The following is a 15,655-nucleotide window of genomic DNA, read 5'->3' on the forward strand; positions in this document are numbered from 1 at the left end:
CCTTTTACTTTTACTTAATACCTTTTCACTTCAACATGCATGGCATGGATTTTTAATGTTCTTTAAACCTTAATTAATACAGGAACAGGACTTATATAAGTTGGTGTGACCTTTTAAGCTTACTAATAATTTTGATTTTATGCATATATAGAGAATACAAGTGCTTCTCCTGCATGCCCCATATACAATAAGAGAGCTGGGCAGTGGGTAATGGGCACTACCATACTAGTGTTTTTCAAGTTATTTGTTGAAGAATCGAAAAGCATAGGAGGGCGGATTTGGGTCGGGCCTCAAATTGGTGTGGATGTATTTGGAATTTCATTGGAACTGGGCTACACCCCCCACAACAACCTACATTTTCAGAACCCAAGTATTCTTTTTCGGGTTTGCCTTAATGAATTCTTCTGATCAGGATTCAGGATTCAGGACAGGACCACATGTAAATTAAATGCTCCTTACCTAACAATTTCACTCGGTACATAATAAAATTATATAATTAGAAATATAAGGCAAACGACTTTTAAGAGTGAAAAACGTCAAATAATGCATGACAACTGACAACTTGGTCACATTTAATGAAAGGTGGGTGGGCAGCCAGGCTAGCTGCTACTTGTGGATTTAGTCGATTCAACAATTTCAACTTCACACCTATAACTTGTTGTTCCTTTGTGTCACAGGACGGACGACTAATTGTACCTCCCTCCCACTCCCACTCCCACTCCCACTCCCAGCTGTATAATGTGTGTGATTAATGTAATATATATGCAGCTTTAATTGAGATTATGATGAGAGTTAGAGTAATAATATGATGTGGAAGAGAGTAGTAGTCATATAGGAATTGAAGGAAGGAAGCAGCTGATGATGCAGCACTAAATTATTACCATTACCATCATATATATAATAATGTGATTAACAAAGTAATAAGGATTATTAGCTAGCCCAGACCTAACATGGCCTATGAAACTTAGTCGTTAAAGACCTCAGAAAGAAACTACCAAAATCATTTTAATGTAATAAGAAAGGAGCCATAATTTTTGACAAGCTCTATTGACTTGTTTTGAATGATCATTTAATGCAACCCCATCCAGGTGCAAATCTCCAGACGTACTCTCGATCTGCGTGTATGTTTATCATCATCATCTTCATGCATGCATGCCATTCACCCAATCCCATACCTAACGTGTTCCCTGAAATCGTAATACACGTATATCTTCATCTCAAATTCTCATCCCAACTCACAAATAAAGCATTAAATTTACCCAACTCCCAACAATTTCTTATCTTCAATTTTGCTTTTTTGATTTTTTTCACCCGCAGAATTGTACTATATAAAGCACACTACTGTACACTCCTTGATATGTTCTCACTATTAAAACCATATTATATTAAGAGAAATAATCTTGAAAATGGGGGCCAAGTTTGGTTTCGTGATGCTACTGTGCGTGGTTGCATTATTTGCAACCCATGCCGAGGCAGTTGTATCGTGTGGTCAGGTGCAGAGTGGGCTGTCACCATGCCTGGGGTTTCTGCAGGGGCGTGCACTGGCTTCACAGTGCTGCCCAGGAGTGAGGTCGGTTGTCGCGGCCGCCAGAACCCCAAACGACCGCCGCACAGCCTGCAGGTGCTTGCAGGCAGCTGCCAAATCTATGAGGAACATCAATTATGGAAATGCTGCTATGCTTCCAGCCAAATGCGGGGTCAAAATTCCATTCCAGATTAGCCCAAATACAGACTGCTCTAGGTACATATATATAACCACTTGAAAAATTTCTTCTCTGGTACTTTATATATATATTTCCCATAAATGTGTGTGTATATATATATGAGACAAAAATGTAATTAAAGAGATAGTCCCCGTGAGGAATGTCAACAGAGTAATTAAAGAGATCCGGCCGGGTAGTAGTGATTTGTTTCAGTGATATAATATGTTTTTAATCCATGCAGGGTTGGGTGATTTGGAGTTGGTACGTAGAGCTGCATGCTACGTATACGTACGTGAGTGCAACTAATTGAGAATAAGAAGATGGATTGTTGATCCAAGTAGTAGAGAAACAGAAGAAACCCCACTCCCAGCTACCTACTGGGAATTTCTGCTTTCTCTTTTGCAGTTTATCATTTCCCTTAGCCGCCGCTATGTATGTATGTATGTATGTATGTACGTATGGACGTACCTAAATTGTAAAACCAATAATATATATAAAGAGTCGTAAGCTACTTTCCGTGGTGATTTTGGTTTGGGCTTAAACTACGTAATTGGTTCACACATTTCTATACATATATACGTGTATCCTTGATTGTTGGTAGCTAGCTAGCTTTCGTAATTCTCCCTAATTTTGAAGGGTATATTCGTCTATATATACTAATTAATCATGTTATAGGCATGCACCTACTCGTGCCTGAAAATTAACAAAACCAGCTGGGCCTATAACGTTATTAATTAATTAGCATGCATGTACGTAAATATAGACATATAATTACTAGTTACTATGACAACAAGCTCACTTTGGCCGCTTCATGAATAATAATTCAAACAGAGAGTTTGATTATAAGTTGACATGATATGTGGCGCATCAAATGGTGGATCCATTCTAATTTATAACAATGAATTAATGACAAATAAAATCATGATACGTGGGTGCATCGGATGGGATGGGTAGAAATTGATACCCCATCTGGTAGTTGAAATTCATATTCATATTGAATTATCAACATATAGGAAGAGTATGTATATATGTATATGAACGTATAGGAAGAGTATGTATATATGTATGGGCATTACATTATAGTACGTAGTACCACTTTGTACCTAAATTAAAGATGACAGGACAACAATGATATGGACCATACTGTACCACGTACTTCACTTTAAACAGCATATTGCCTGCTTCACCTCTACATGTTCAATACAAATATTAGGTTTCCGGGAAATACCAAATTATAAAATACTATTCCTGTATATATATATAGATAGATAGATAGTCAGGAATATAATTTTCATTACAGGGTGTACATGCATGTGCAATTTTAATTCTATTAGAACCCCACTTGGATCTTAATTATCAAACCCGTAACATTAATAAGCATTCAATTATTCAACCACCCCTTCCAATAAACCTTCAATTCCTTCACACTCAATTTTAATTCTTGTCCCATTTTCACTTACTATACACAAGAATCCTCTATATAAACAAACATCTAATTACTCCGACATATACGTAGAATTTTCAAAAAGAATTCCACATACATATATATATATATATAGTAGTACATAAGTATAAAATTATTCTTTCAATACAAGAATCCTCCAAGAAAATGGCACGCTCCGGAATGATTAAAGCAACATTCATAGTGCTCATCGCGGTGGCGGCAGTAGTGTCCACCGAGGCGGCGGCACCGCCTCCACCAAAAATTTCATGCGGGAAGGTGACGAGCACCCTGGCTCCGTGCTTTGAGTACGTGTTGAACGGAGGAAAGGTGCCAAACAGCTGCTGTGATGGGGTTAAGTCGCTGTACAAGGAGGCGAGCACCACTGCTGACCGCCGTGAAGTCTGCGTGTGCCTGAAATCCGTCACCAGCTCCGCCTCACCTGGGGTCATTAATAACGCCAAAAGTCTCCCTGGAAAGTGTGGCGTCTCCATTCCTTACGAAATCACCCCCGCAATTGATTGCAACAAGTAAATCTCAACTGTTTCTACTTTTTTCTACCCTATACGCGCGGAAATTCCTGTTTTGACAAATATCCGTGGATTAGTCCTAGCTAGATTAACCTGCTAATTCACATGAAGAAGAACTATATATATATATATATATATGATTTTATATCACATGCTATAGTGGTCATACTTAGGTTTCACAGCTATAATTTGTAATTTGCACCTCATCTCTACAGTTTTCTGTCCTGTCATCAGTCTCATTTAGTAAAGCATTTATATAAGATTAATTGTTCTCTTTTTGCATAAACTATACAAATCGACAAGTAGCCCATAAATCCTTATAAATTACATGTCTGCATACATAGTTTCCTTATTATACTTATAATATATGTTGGGAAAAGTATTATTTTAATCTGTTAAGTATGCCTAAGTTTAATTTTAGTTCGATAACTATGTCCATTTTTGTTTAGGTCCAATAACTTACAAAATTGCTTACTTTTAGTCCTTTAGCAGATTTTCAGACATTTTTACCCCTATGCAACTTTTGAAAGGCAGTTTTAATCAATATGTACTCATAGGGGTAAAATTATCCGAAAATCTGTCAAATGACTAAAAGTAAGCAATTTCGTAAGTTACTGGACCTAAACAAAAATTGACATAATTATCGCACTAAAATTAAAATTAGACATACTTAGCGGACTAAAATAATACTTTTTCCTAATATATGATATTGTTAATGCAGCACTCTTTCTCATCATTATAAAAAATAAATTTTTTATATTATAAATGACACCAACCTAAAAATCATATTATATATATGAATATTAGTATAAAACAAAATCGAGAAAAAAAAAAGTTGATCACAATTAATAGCATTTACCAGAGTTTAATTTGACTATAGCTAAAGCGTTTGTCATGGTTTTTGTCTATGACTAATTTCTTGCCATTGTTTGTAAAAAGTAATGGCTAATATCCGTTAAGTAGTCATAAGTAATTAATATTTGTCAGTAACCATAGTAATTATTATAAAAAATAACATATGTAGTATTTTATTTACAAGAAGGTAATATATATATATATATATACAAAAGAATTGGACTAAGAAAGGTACTTGTTGTGTGATCGAATTTAGTCAAATCTTCAAGATGTTTCAAATGGTGATCAGATACTTATATGCTTGGAAATTCGATTGTTGTATCTCTACAAGAATAGAAAAAGTGAGAACATGAATATCGACTAGGCCTCTATTATAAACTTTAATGTTTAAATTAGTAAGATAATAAAGAAGAAAATCTAAACTTGTAAAAATAATAATTTAGTGTAGCAAAATTTGTATATATAAGAGGCATGAAGTGCTAGCTAGTTTTATATATGTGTCCAAACTATACGATTTAATGTGAACCATTAATACTAAAATGATAGTATGATCTTGTGAATTCGTAAGTCGAATTGAAGCTGAGTCAGTACAACCTCAATAGAATTTGTGTGCCGTGTTCTTTTTCAGAAGAAAAATATGACTAAATTAAGTTTTAATTGAAAGTTAGGAGTAGATAAAATATAGGTGTGGGTGTGAGATATTAGTGTGTGATACGAATATGTGATGAAAAAATTCTTAACCCATTATTATACATACATATATATATATATAGAAAGAGTCGCGTTGATGTGATTTTAGATGCGTAGATGATGTAGGCCCGCATCAGCTCTTAGTACTTTTGATTTTATGTTTAATAACGTGAATTAGTGGTGCAGGGTGAAATAGATGGATTAATATCTGGCGATGGCTAATTCTGCTTGGAAGCGGAAGGGAAGGAAAAATTGGGTTTCAGTACTCTTCCGTCTATGAATTTAATTATGGTGTAGCTACCTACTTGTTTTCACTATTATAATAATCAAGAAATAGTTTGATTTTGGTGGTATCTCAACTTAATCCTCCTTCTCTTGCTGTTTAATTGTACAAAGAATATAATGGGACATGACATGCAATATATCACCATTATACATTCCAAAATTAACGATTCTCCATCCAACAAAAAAGAAGCAAATTAATCAGTAGTCACTTAATTAACAAATCACAATCCACATCTCATTTCCTACAACTTTTATTCACTTCACCCTTATAACACAAAACCAAGACCTACCTACTCATCAATATTGAAATTAGACAACACACATTACTTAATTTCTGTCTAATTTAGCCATTTCATTTATTTGTAATTAAAGGGAATTCACAAGGCCAGAAAGACTATTAATTGGTTAGATAATAGCAACAAGGAAGGGAAATCATTATTGTATGACTATTAATCATGACATGGGGTGATCAATATTGGTATTGCTAAAACAAAATGATGATGAGTTGTGAATGGAATTCCTCTCTTAGGAAATTAATTAGGGTCTTAAATTGTTTTAAAACTTAATACAAATTTACCCCTCATCCACCGCTCATCAACACATCTATGCCATCATTATTTAATTTCCTCCAAAGCAAAAAATAAAAAATAAAAAATGATGCCATATCAAGACTATGTAGTACTAATATAAGATTAGTATATATTAATGTCACCAAAAGTACGTAACTGAATTTTTGACTATATATATATCTCATTTATCCTTCTCTGTAATTAATTATGCTGTGTGGCCGAAATTATATATATATATATATATATATTATATATGAAGCGCCAATTCCAGTGAACACTGGTACCTTATTTCTTAATGCCCATCTCTCCACCCAGCTAATGAATTAAGCACAGCAGAATCATAAAGAAAAAATTGAATTAAATCCAACCACCCACCAACCACAAAACTATCCAATCATAAATGATTTTTCTCAATTCAAACTCCTCAATCCCCTCTATATAAACATCGCCACCTCACAACCCTTACACACAATTACTAACAAGCTTAATTTGACAAGAGACATTTTCTTTACTTACTATCAATCTCAAGTCATTCCAATGGAGAAGGCAACGTGCTTGGTCCTGGCCGTCACCATGGTGGTGGTTGCACTTGCACCACCGCAGGCGGAGGCAGCCATATCATGCGGCACTGTGGCCAACGACCTGTCCCCGTGCATCAACTACGTGATGTATGGTGGGGCGGGGACGCCACCGGTACCATGCTGCACCGGGATAAAGACCCTCTACAATCAGGCAAGCAGCACCGCTGACCGCCAGGCTGTTTGTGGGTGCTTGAAATCTGTTGCCGGCCAAGCCAGCCCTGCCATCATTGGCACAGCCGCCGCACTTCCTGGCAAATGTGGCGTCTCTATTCCTTACGAGATCAGCCCCTCCACGGATTGCTCCAAGTATAAATACGCGACTTAATTATAATGAATTTATTGGGTTGTATGAGTTCTGATTATATTGTTTTTGGCACTGGCAGGGTTCATTAAAGTTGACGGAGCTGCTGTCAGTTTTCCCTCCTAAGCTACGATGGATGCATGTAACCTGCAATCTATTAATATTATTATTATGCTAGTACGGAGTTTGTGTTGGTAGTAGGAGTGCGTAAGGAGGAAATTAGTAATTTGCAATGTGATGATGATCCATGTCCATCACCTCATCATATTATATATATGTGTGCTACTCTGATTTCCTTTATTAAGTATGAATTAAAATCTCCCTCTCTCTAGCGCTACAGCAACTACAACCAATATCACCCAATAATATATAAAATTGTTCCACCACCTAATTCCTCACCCAATATATACTATTTCATATTGTTATATATGATGACTAATATGTCCTCTACTTAATTACTTATATAATAAACTTTATTCATGAAAATGTCGAATAAAAATGGATCTTCCAAAACAAAAATCCACATCCAATTGAAATGTCGAAAATTAGTAAAATTCAAATGGAATGATGATTGGCATGTAATTGATGAACATCAATCATCAAAATAAATTATTTTTGGATGACAGTACTATCACGTGAAAGCATTTAACTCCTCTCTTTTTAGACCAAACATGATAAGTAATTTTCACAACAAAAATTCCAAATAGAAATCTCAAGTAATTTACACATTTTTGCCTCTCAACCAAAACCTATGCATATTTTGGTGTAGAAACTGAGAACCTGCAATATACACCATAAATTATTGCAGCAGCCGGCTTGATGTTTTCCTCGTACGTGTCACGAACCCATTGCCCCCATCCCTTTGTGGAAAATGCCACTGAATATTGTGTGGCTGCCACACATTTCAGTGCAGACAGCAGCCTATCATATCTAAATAAATAAAGAGTCTTTGGGCCTTGCCGGTAGCTCTACATCTACTTGCTTTCTTCCCATGACTTGTTCTTCACATGATAAAATTGTAATTAAAACTGTGATTAGAGATTAGAGATTGTAAGTTGCTTAGAGTACTTGTTTGCATCTAATGTTGGGATATTTGCCTATTCCAAATTCAGTATAGGATCATATTCTAACAAAAGACCATACACGCCTCCATTTATTTCTCACATTTACCTATATACCCAAAAAAAAAAAATAAAGTAAAAAAATCCTTGAAAAGTATTATTCTCCCGAAACATAATAATTTGATGGTAAACCTTCTTATTTTTTTCTATGAATATTACAGATTTAATGCATTTACTGTCATGTATATATATAAGGAGATAGAAAATAAGGAGATTAATTATATATATGGGTAGAAACTTGACTTATAAGTAAATAATTTTTTGCAATTTCAGAAATTCGACCATCGTCATCCCGCCTTCCCTATAAAATAATAATTTCCTTTTTTTGTGTGTATATACATATATATATATATATTTTGTGTGTGTTGATAATATATTTAAGTCATTTTTTTTAAACTTGATGTATTGAGTTATATACTTTATTTAAATATATATATATATATATATATATATATTAAAGCATGTAAAATTATTTATTATTTGTATGCAGAGACGTATTGGAAAGCTAGTATTAAATATAAAGGATAAACTACACTTTGCTGTCCTGAACTATTCGTCATATAAATTTACCCCCCTAAACCAATAAATATGACACTTATCTCTTTGGTTGGAAAAAAAATGCCCCTCATGTCTTGAACAATTATATTATTTCAATATTTTACACCAAATAACATCACTAAATTAATTTTTAATTAATTTTTTTTAATAAGTAAAGAATTAACATTAAAAGTGGAGTATAAATTAATATATATAGTAAATACATAATAAATATAATATAGCTTCTGAAAAGAAATTGACAAATATATATATGCTTAACCAAAAATTAAATATTTTTAGAAAAAAATGAATAATTATATATTATTATATTTTTTAAAGGAAATATGTTAAAAAATTGATATTTAATTATTCATTTTAATCTAAAAGAATAAATAGCTTGTTTATTTAAAAAAACAGTGAGCAAAACTCCCAATTTTGTAAGTCCTAATTTAGTCCATGTCTTCAAATTCTGGCATGTTTCGATGGTGGAAGTCCTGAAATTATAAAAAAATATTTAATTATAGGTCAACTTTATACACCCCTATAATTAATGTATTCCTAAAATGCAATTAAGTGAAAAATTACATGTGATAAACCATTAGCAATTAAATAAAAGGAAAGCAGAGGTCATCGGTGGAAGCAGTTTGATAAGTAAGGAGTATTATTACCTTACCATGTAAAAATACGCAGAATTAAAAAAGAAAATGTTGGTAAAATTTAGATTGGTAATGGTTATGTAGAGTTAATAGTGCACTGACATATACATCAATTCCACCTGGCCCACTTACGTTCACACCGTCCAGTTGCCGACGACCCAAACCAAACATATCTTCTTAGCTGCTCTTCACTCTTGATACATAAAATTGGCAGCCAGTTACCCAATAATTACTATTATTGCAACACTGCATTGCGCATATTTTCGCCAATCAGTGCCACAAAGTTTGACTTGAACGGTGTGTACTGTTCATCAATTTATATAGCTTGAATGGTGCAGCATTAACTCCACTCCACCCACCAACCGTATGTATCCATCCCACTAATTAATAATCTATCTAACATTCGTATGAAATATTTCCCTATATAAACACACTCCCTCCCTCACCTTCTCTACTCACACTTGACAACTATCCAGCAAGAAAGCAGCATTTCCATTTTTCACGCAGAATTAAGTTAGTACGTACCATGGCTTCCATGATCAAGGCATTGTGCGTTGCGCTTGTTGGCGCCGTGTTGGTGATAGCAGTTGTGCCCCCGGCTGAGGCCGCATTAGGCTGCGGCAGCGTGATATCTTATCTGGGTTCATGCCGCCCCTATGTGACCGACAAAGGTCCTTTAGGTGGTTGCTGCAGTGGGGTGAAGGGACTCTATAAGGCTGCAAAAACCACCGCGGATCGTCAGGCCACTTGCAGCTGCCTCAAAACTCTTGCCAGTACCTACAAAGGTGTCAATCTTAGCAAGGCAGCCGGACTTCCTCAGCAATGTGGTGTTAACATTCCCTATAAAATCAGCCCTTCCACCGATTGCTCAAAGTATGTCCATTTTATTTAATTCTCCACGTTCTTTAAGAATTAAACTAATATTAATTTAGAAATTAAAATGCCAAATTAGTTTCTAATTTACATATATTCTTTGATGCATGCATCTAATTAAGTTTGAGTTAAGAAATGCAAATATTTTGGAGTTGAGGTTATTTAAATTAAGTTAGACATGTATTCTAAGTGAGGTGGAATTGTGTTGCAGGGTGACGTGAATTTAATGGAGGAAAATTGAAGGCTTGTGCATGTATGATGATGCAGCAGCAGCAACCTTTATGTATGTGTTTTGGTATAATAATAATAATAATGTATGAGTAAATAAAAAAGAGTTTTGGGAGGGTGGGGGGTACGTAGCTTTGCTCAGCAAATCTATTAGTTTTCCTTCCCGCTCTCTCACTTCTCCACTCACTTAAATCCCTCTGTGTCTCTCTATTTGTAATCAATTATCCAATGAGTTTCCAGTTTCCTTTTATTGGTTAATATCAGCAGATTTTTGCTAGTTTTTGGTTGTTGAGAATGTCACATTCCAATGCAACCAATGGCAACAACAATTAAAACCGGCAACCAATGGCAACAACTTTAATCAATATGCCAATTAATAAATAACAAAGTTCATCCACACAAATCACATCTCATGTGCATAAATTATTTTTAACCATTAAATTAATAATAATTGCCTCCAATCCTCATCTATATATACTTATTTAAATTTCTGACCCTAAACATAATTCAACTTTTACTAGCGGGCAAGCAAAAGTATTGTATTCATTTTGCTAATTTTGGAAGCGATAGAGTATATAATTAAAATATAATTGTATATGATCATTCATTTTCATTAAAAAAGAAATGGATCTATCTAACATTTTGTCGGCACTACAGTAGTTAGTACCAGAAGTTGTGGAATAATTACATCAAACGATAATTATACCCCTTCTTCTAAGGTTTGATATAATTATAAATAAATTTTTTGTAATTTGAGAAATTATATCTAACACTTTCTGAGTTTACTTTTGTCTAACGTCCACTCGTTAATTGAAATCTATTAAATTTGTTGATATTAACAAAAAAAAAACTAAATAAAAATTGATATTTATCCTCAATTCACTTATTGCAGGTCAAACAATTTTTTTCAAACTAAACTACCCTTATAATGGTGAAAATATACCTCCTCATATATATTAACACGCGAAGACATATGGATATAGTAAAATTTATTTGACCTGCAATAAATCAGTAATAAGTCAATTGAGATAATTAAATATAGATTTTTTTTGTTTATATCAATAAATTTTATGAATTTGACTAACAAAGAAATTTATATGTTAAATGGAAACAAATATTAGAAATGATAAATTATATATAATTAAATTAAAAGTGAAGAAATTAGTAGAGTGTAATTATGGTTTAAATCAAATGTGAAGAGGAAAATATACAAATGATTTATGATTGAATGAGGGAAGGTGTGAGGGGCTGAGTCTGATACACCATACATGTATGTCAATTCCTCATTAAATGGATGGCTTTCCTTTTCCCTCACATACCCACTACTTTTTATATATTATTCTGGGAAAAAGGGAACTTGAAATACAAATGCTGGTTAGAGTTGGCGTTGCTGGGCATGTGCAGATATGTAATAAACTGACACGCAACGCATCCCCCATTCCCATTATACTTGTAAATCTTGGAGGATGGATATACTATTGCACTGCACTGCTCTTCCGTATAACACTCATCACTACATTCTTACATGCATATATCTAGATTACGTACAACTGAATGCTCTAACAATTCTACACATTGAGGGTTCATGCCCAAGTGTATTTATTACAATTTATCAATTGACTTCCACCAAACAACTTAACTACAACCATTATATATGCATATTAGCCAGCTACCTTTGGTGTGTGTGGATGGAGATTTGGCCTCGACTTGTACCCATTTGTTAGAAATAAAAGGATTTTACCATCTATATATGCACCCTAGTTGTAGAAACCCACCAAAACCAATCATCTATGCCGGAAACAAAGATTACAAAATATTTAAAGGGGTTAAGTACTCCTTGTTTACATGTTACAGGAACATTATTATTGAAATTTTTTAATAAACAGATAGGGGTCAATGCGTCTGGCCACATGTAGATATAACCAAAAAGAAACAAAGATTACAGAAGATCACTTCTTTGATCAGTGGTCAGGCCCATACTGCTTCCTAATTATGTTAAAATGGGGCGTTCAGATAATGTTGGATCTGCATCAAGGAAACCCATAACACACCCATGCATATCCTACACATACTCGTGAATATATAAGCTCATCCAAATGGATATATATGCATTTAATACTTTTTTTTTTTTTCTATATATTTTGCTTTCACCATCACCACCCACCAATCCAATAATATAGTTTTGATTATTAAGATCATCAGTACTACTGACACATATAAGGCATTGGATTTAAATTAGATAATATATTCTAAGATTGTTGTAAATATATTCAACCATGTATATCTAATGAAATCACACCCATCTTCCATTAATGTAATAATAAATAAAATATGATATAATATATAAAAATTATGAAATTTGTATTATTTGAGTTTAAGAAGATTATCCAAATATACAATTACTTATTTTAAATTTTCTGCTTATATTAAACATAATGATGTCCAGAAAATATATTCGGCCCAATCTCTATAAAGAAAGTATTTACAAGGGGAAATAGATTTGCCTTGACAAGGCCCGTCTGCCTACCAAAAAACAAGCCCTTTGGGTCAGTCTGGTTGCGAGGTGTAGCACCCCTCATGTGACACAGAATTGTTTATCCAACACCGGAAGGACACTAAGATTTGAACATACAAAGGGATTATCTTCACATCCCAACAACCCCTAAGAAGTCGGAAATTTAGGCTTAAAAGACTTAATCCTCTCAATGGTAGGATTCCTTGGAGATTACAACCAACCGGGAGCATATTTGTTGAATGTCGTCCTGAGTCCTAAGGGGTAATGTTTAGTCATTCGATAGGAAACTAAGGCTGTAAAACCAAACTTTCTCCTTCCGATTAGGTAACATTTTCTGCACAAGCACATCCACACTCCATCTTTCAAACATTCTTATCAAAAAATTATTCTTTCATCTTTTAAGCACCCATATTCTCTTAATTTTATATTTTTACAACTATTTACTAGTTTGATCATTGGAGTACTAACGTATTTTTTACAGATCCCCTTCTCAAGCTTGCAAAGAGTTCAATCCAAAGACTTAATTAACGAGTAATTTTTTATTGCATCACATAACAAGGTAGAGAAATGTTATCTTCACATGCATATTTAGGGGGAAGCAGAAAACTAAGTTGCAATTGGTTTCATAAAGTATTTCCTAATAATGAGGTATAGGAGTGATTATAAGTTTGAGAAGAGCATAAGCAGGTTCTGAACAAAGAATTAGATGGGAGGTGAGGTTGATGGGGATCCAGCATGTGATTGGTGATGTTTTCATTGTCCTCATCAATGCCTACGTACAAATACATCCCATAACCAACTTCAACATGATGTGTCGACCGTCGTGTAATGCCTCCGCTATTTCTCTTCTTCTCAAACTCTCCTAACTTGTTCAATACCACAAACCCTAACTATTTATAAACAATTAAAGTTAAGTTGTACTTCTTTTAGATTGCATAATGGCTCCGTGGCCATGCCCTCCTTTTATATTATTTACTATCTTGTATATATAAGGACTGTAGATTTAATTTTATGTATTTATATTTATTTTATTTAGATGATGCGTTTAAAATGATTTTTTCTTTCTTTTCTGAAACAGATTATTGGGTTATATATTTTATTTTAATTCATAATATATTTTAAAATGTGCAAAATTATTTTATTATATTCACATGGAGAGTTTATGCCAGGATAACTAGTATTATAAATTTAAAATTTGTTTGACTTCTTCTTTTTCAATGTAAGCACTTATGTGAGATAAAAATAAAAAAGTCTAATCAGTAAAAAATCCCAAATAAAAAAGTGTTTCCGTCCTTTTTTCCATAAGTGGTAGGAGATTTTTCATGTAAGGTTGATGTGTCACAAAAAAGAAAAGAAATCAAGTCCAAAATTTGTCCACTGTCAAAACCACTTTTAAAAAAGTTTGGTGGCCGTAGTCCTATAATTAACTAAAAAAAATTAATTTCGAATTACTATTTGTCACCCCTATATCTACAATTCTTATTTTGCCTACCCCTTTGTATGCAAGACAGTAAAAGCAATTAAGCGATTTAATTTGTGTCCTCATCTTCCCAGTGAATTCATTACACCTAATTCAGTACATGATCAAACCAAAACCAGTTATTTTATTGCACTTCAACTCTATATATACCGCAAGACCAGTGAGTCTTTTGTGCACTCTTCCAATCCCAAGTAAGATTAGCAATATATATTCCTAGCCTTGAGTCGCTGCTAAGAGTTGTAAAAGCTATGGCAGGTTCAGGGTCACTTAAGCTTGCCTGTCTCATAATCCTTTGCTTGGTAGTGACTGCTCCTCATGCAGAAGCAGCCATCTCTTGCGCTTCTGTGATGACCAAACTCTCTCCATGCTTAAGCTACATCAAAAGCGGTGGTGGGCTGCCACCTGCTTGCTGCAGTGGAGCTAAGTCCCTCAATGATGCAGCCAGCACTACACCTGACTTGCAGGCCGTTTGCGGTTGTATAAAAATTCTTGTTCCGAGCCTCAGGGCCAATCCTGCATACATTAACAGCATCCCAGCAAAATGCGGAGTCAATCTTCCCTACAAGTACTCCCCTTCACTCGACTGTTCAAAGTAAGATATTCCATCCCTATTATTTTGCACATTGATTTTCGTTACCGTGCCCTATTTCTATTGAGATAGAGACGGTTGTTGTCCAAAATAAGTTAGGGATGAAACGGCTTCTTGTCTGTCTTCCTTTGCAGGGTGGTCCGTTGAATTGATGAGACTTCCCAAGAGAAGAATATATAATAATAATCATAAAGAATGAATAAGATGTGGAGCTCCTTCAGTTAATTTTTCAGACTGCTTGCTGTTGTTCAGGCGGCAGGTGTCTTTTGGTTGTGTAAATTGTTGCAGGCCTATCTGTAGCAGGACTAAAATTATGTGGCCTCCTCCTGAAATCTGCTTGTAGTAAAAGTGTAATTGCAACAGTAATATATGCATTCTGTTCTAAACTTCTGTAGCCTCTCTTCTTCTGCTCAAAATTTTTGGATCAACTACTTAACAAACTTGTGTCATGGCAATGATGAACAACCCATTGGGAACAAATAAATTATACCGACATGTCTGCAGGCACGGGTTGTTCACAAAGCTAGGACTTAATGACAGTATGGTGTATATTTCCCAAATTTCTGTAGTTAGAGAAAGACAGGCGAGCAATACTAAATTGTCTTCCAAACATTGTTTCCTAGACCGGTGGATTATGACGTTTTGTTGGCAGTAGCAAAAACCATACTGAACAAAGAGAGAAACATAGTTATGGTGGCAAT

At 34.3% G+C, this 15,655-nt stretch overlaps 5 protein-coding genes across 5 annotated transcripts; all 5 read left to right on the forward strand.

The window, feature by feature from the left end:
* Window positions 1,354-2,230, forward strand: LOC105174657 (non-specific lipid-transfer protein 2-like). The gene is made up of 2 exons (XM_011096829.2): window positions 1,354-1,741; window positions 1,945-2,230. The coding sequence occupies exons 1-2, from the start codon at window positions 1,407-1,409 to the stop codon at window positions 1,952-1,954; spliced, it is 345 nt and encodes a 114-aa protein (XP_011095131.1). The 5' UTR covers window positions 1,354-1,406; the 3' UTR covers window positions 1,955-2,230.
* On the forward strand, window positions 3,202-5,592 carry LOC105174658 (non-specific lipid-transfer protein 1-like). Its single transcript, XM_011096830.2, has 2 exons — window positions 3,202-3,674; window positions 5,406-5,592. Exons 1-2 carry the CDS (start codon window positions 3,313-3,315, stop codon window positions 5,413-5,415), a joined length of 372 nt encoding a protein of 123 aa, XP_011095132.1. The 5' UTR covers window positions 3,202-3,312; the 3' UTR covers window positions 5,416-5,592.
* LOC105174659 (non-specific lipid-transfer protein 1) lies at window positions 6,528-7,276 on the forward strand. The gene is made up of 2 exons (XM_011096831.2): window positions 6,528-6,960; window positions 7,038-7,276. Exons 1-2 carry the CDS (start codon window positions 6,611-6,613, stop codon window positions 7,045-7,047), a joined length of 360 nt encoding a protein of 119 aa, XP_011095133.1. The 5' UTR covers window positions 6,528-6,610; the 3' UTR covers window positions 7,048-7,276.
* Window positions 9,705-10,647, forward strand: LOC105174660 (non-specific lipid-transfer protein 2). Its single transcript, XM_011096833.2, has 2 exons — window positions 9,705-10,142; window positions 10,354-10,647. The coding sequence occupies exons 1-2, from the start codon at window positions 9,796-9,798 to the stop codon at window positions 10,361-10,363; spliced, it is 357 nt and encodes a 118-aa protein (XP_011095135.1). The 5' UTR covers window positions 9,705-9,795; the 3' UTR covers window positions 10,364-10,647.
* LOC105174661 (non-specific lipid-transfer protein-like) lies at window positions 14,526-15,340 on the forward strand. The gene is made up of 2 exons (XM_011096834.2): window positions 14,526-14,957; window positions 15,089-15,340. The coding sequence occupies exons 1-2, from the start codon at window positions 14,614-14,616 to the stop codon at window positions 15,099-15,101; spliced, it is 357 nt and encodes a 118-aa protein (XP_011095136.1). The 5' UTR covers window positions 14,526-14,613; the 3' UTR covers window positions 15,102-15,340.

Source organism: Sesamum indicum, linkage group LG11 (genome assembly GCF_000512975.1).
Source record: "Sesamum indicum cultivar Zhongzhi No. 13 linkage group LG11, S_indicum_v1.0, whole genome shotgun sequence".
Taxonomy (NCBI): Eukaryota; Viridiplantae; Streptophyta; class Magnoliopsida; order Lamiales; family Pedaliaceae; genus Sesamum; species Sesamum indicum.

Coding starts and splice junctions, on each gene's coding strand:
- LOC105174657 (XM_011096829.2), top strand. CDS start 1,407: ATGGGGGCCAAGTTTGGTTTCGTGATGCTACTGTGCGTGGTTGCATTA.
- LOC105174660 (XM_011096833.2), top strand. CDS start 9,796: ATGGCTTCCATGATCAAGGCATTGTGCGTTGCGCTTGTTGGCGCCGTG.
- LOC105174659 (XM_011096831.2), top strand. CDS start 6,611: ATGGAGAAGGCAACGTGCTTGGTCCTGGCCGTCACCATGGTGGTGGTT.
- LOC105174658 (XM_011096830.2), top strand. CDS start 3,313: ATGGCACGCTCCGGAATGATTAAAGCAACATTCATAGTGCTCATCGCG.
- LOC105174661 (XM_011096834.2), top strand. CDS start 14,614: ATGGCAGGTTCAGGGTCACTTAAGCTTGCCTGTCTCATAATCCTTTGC.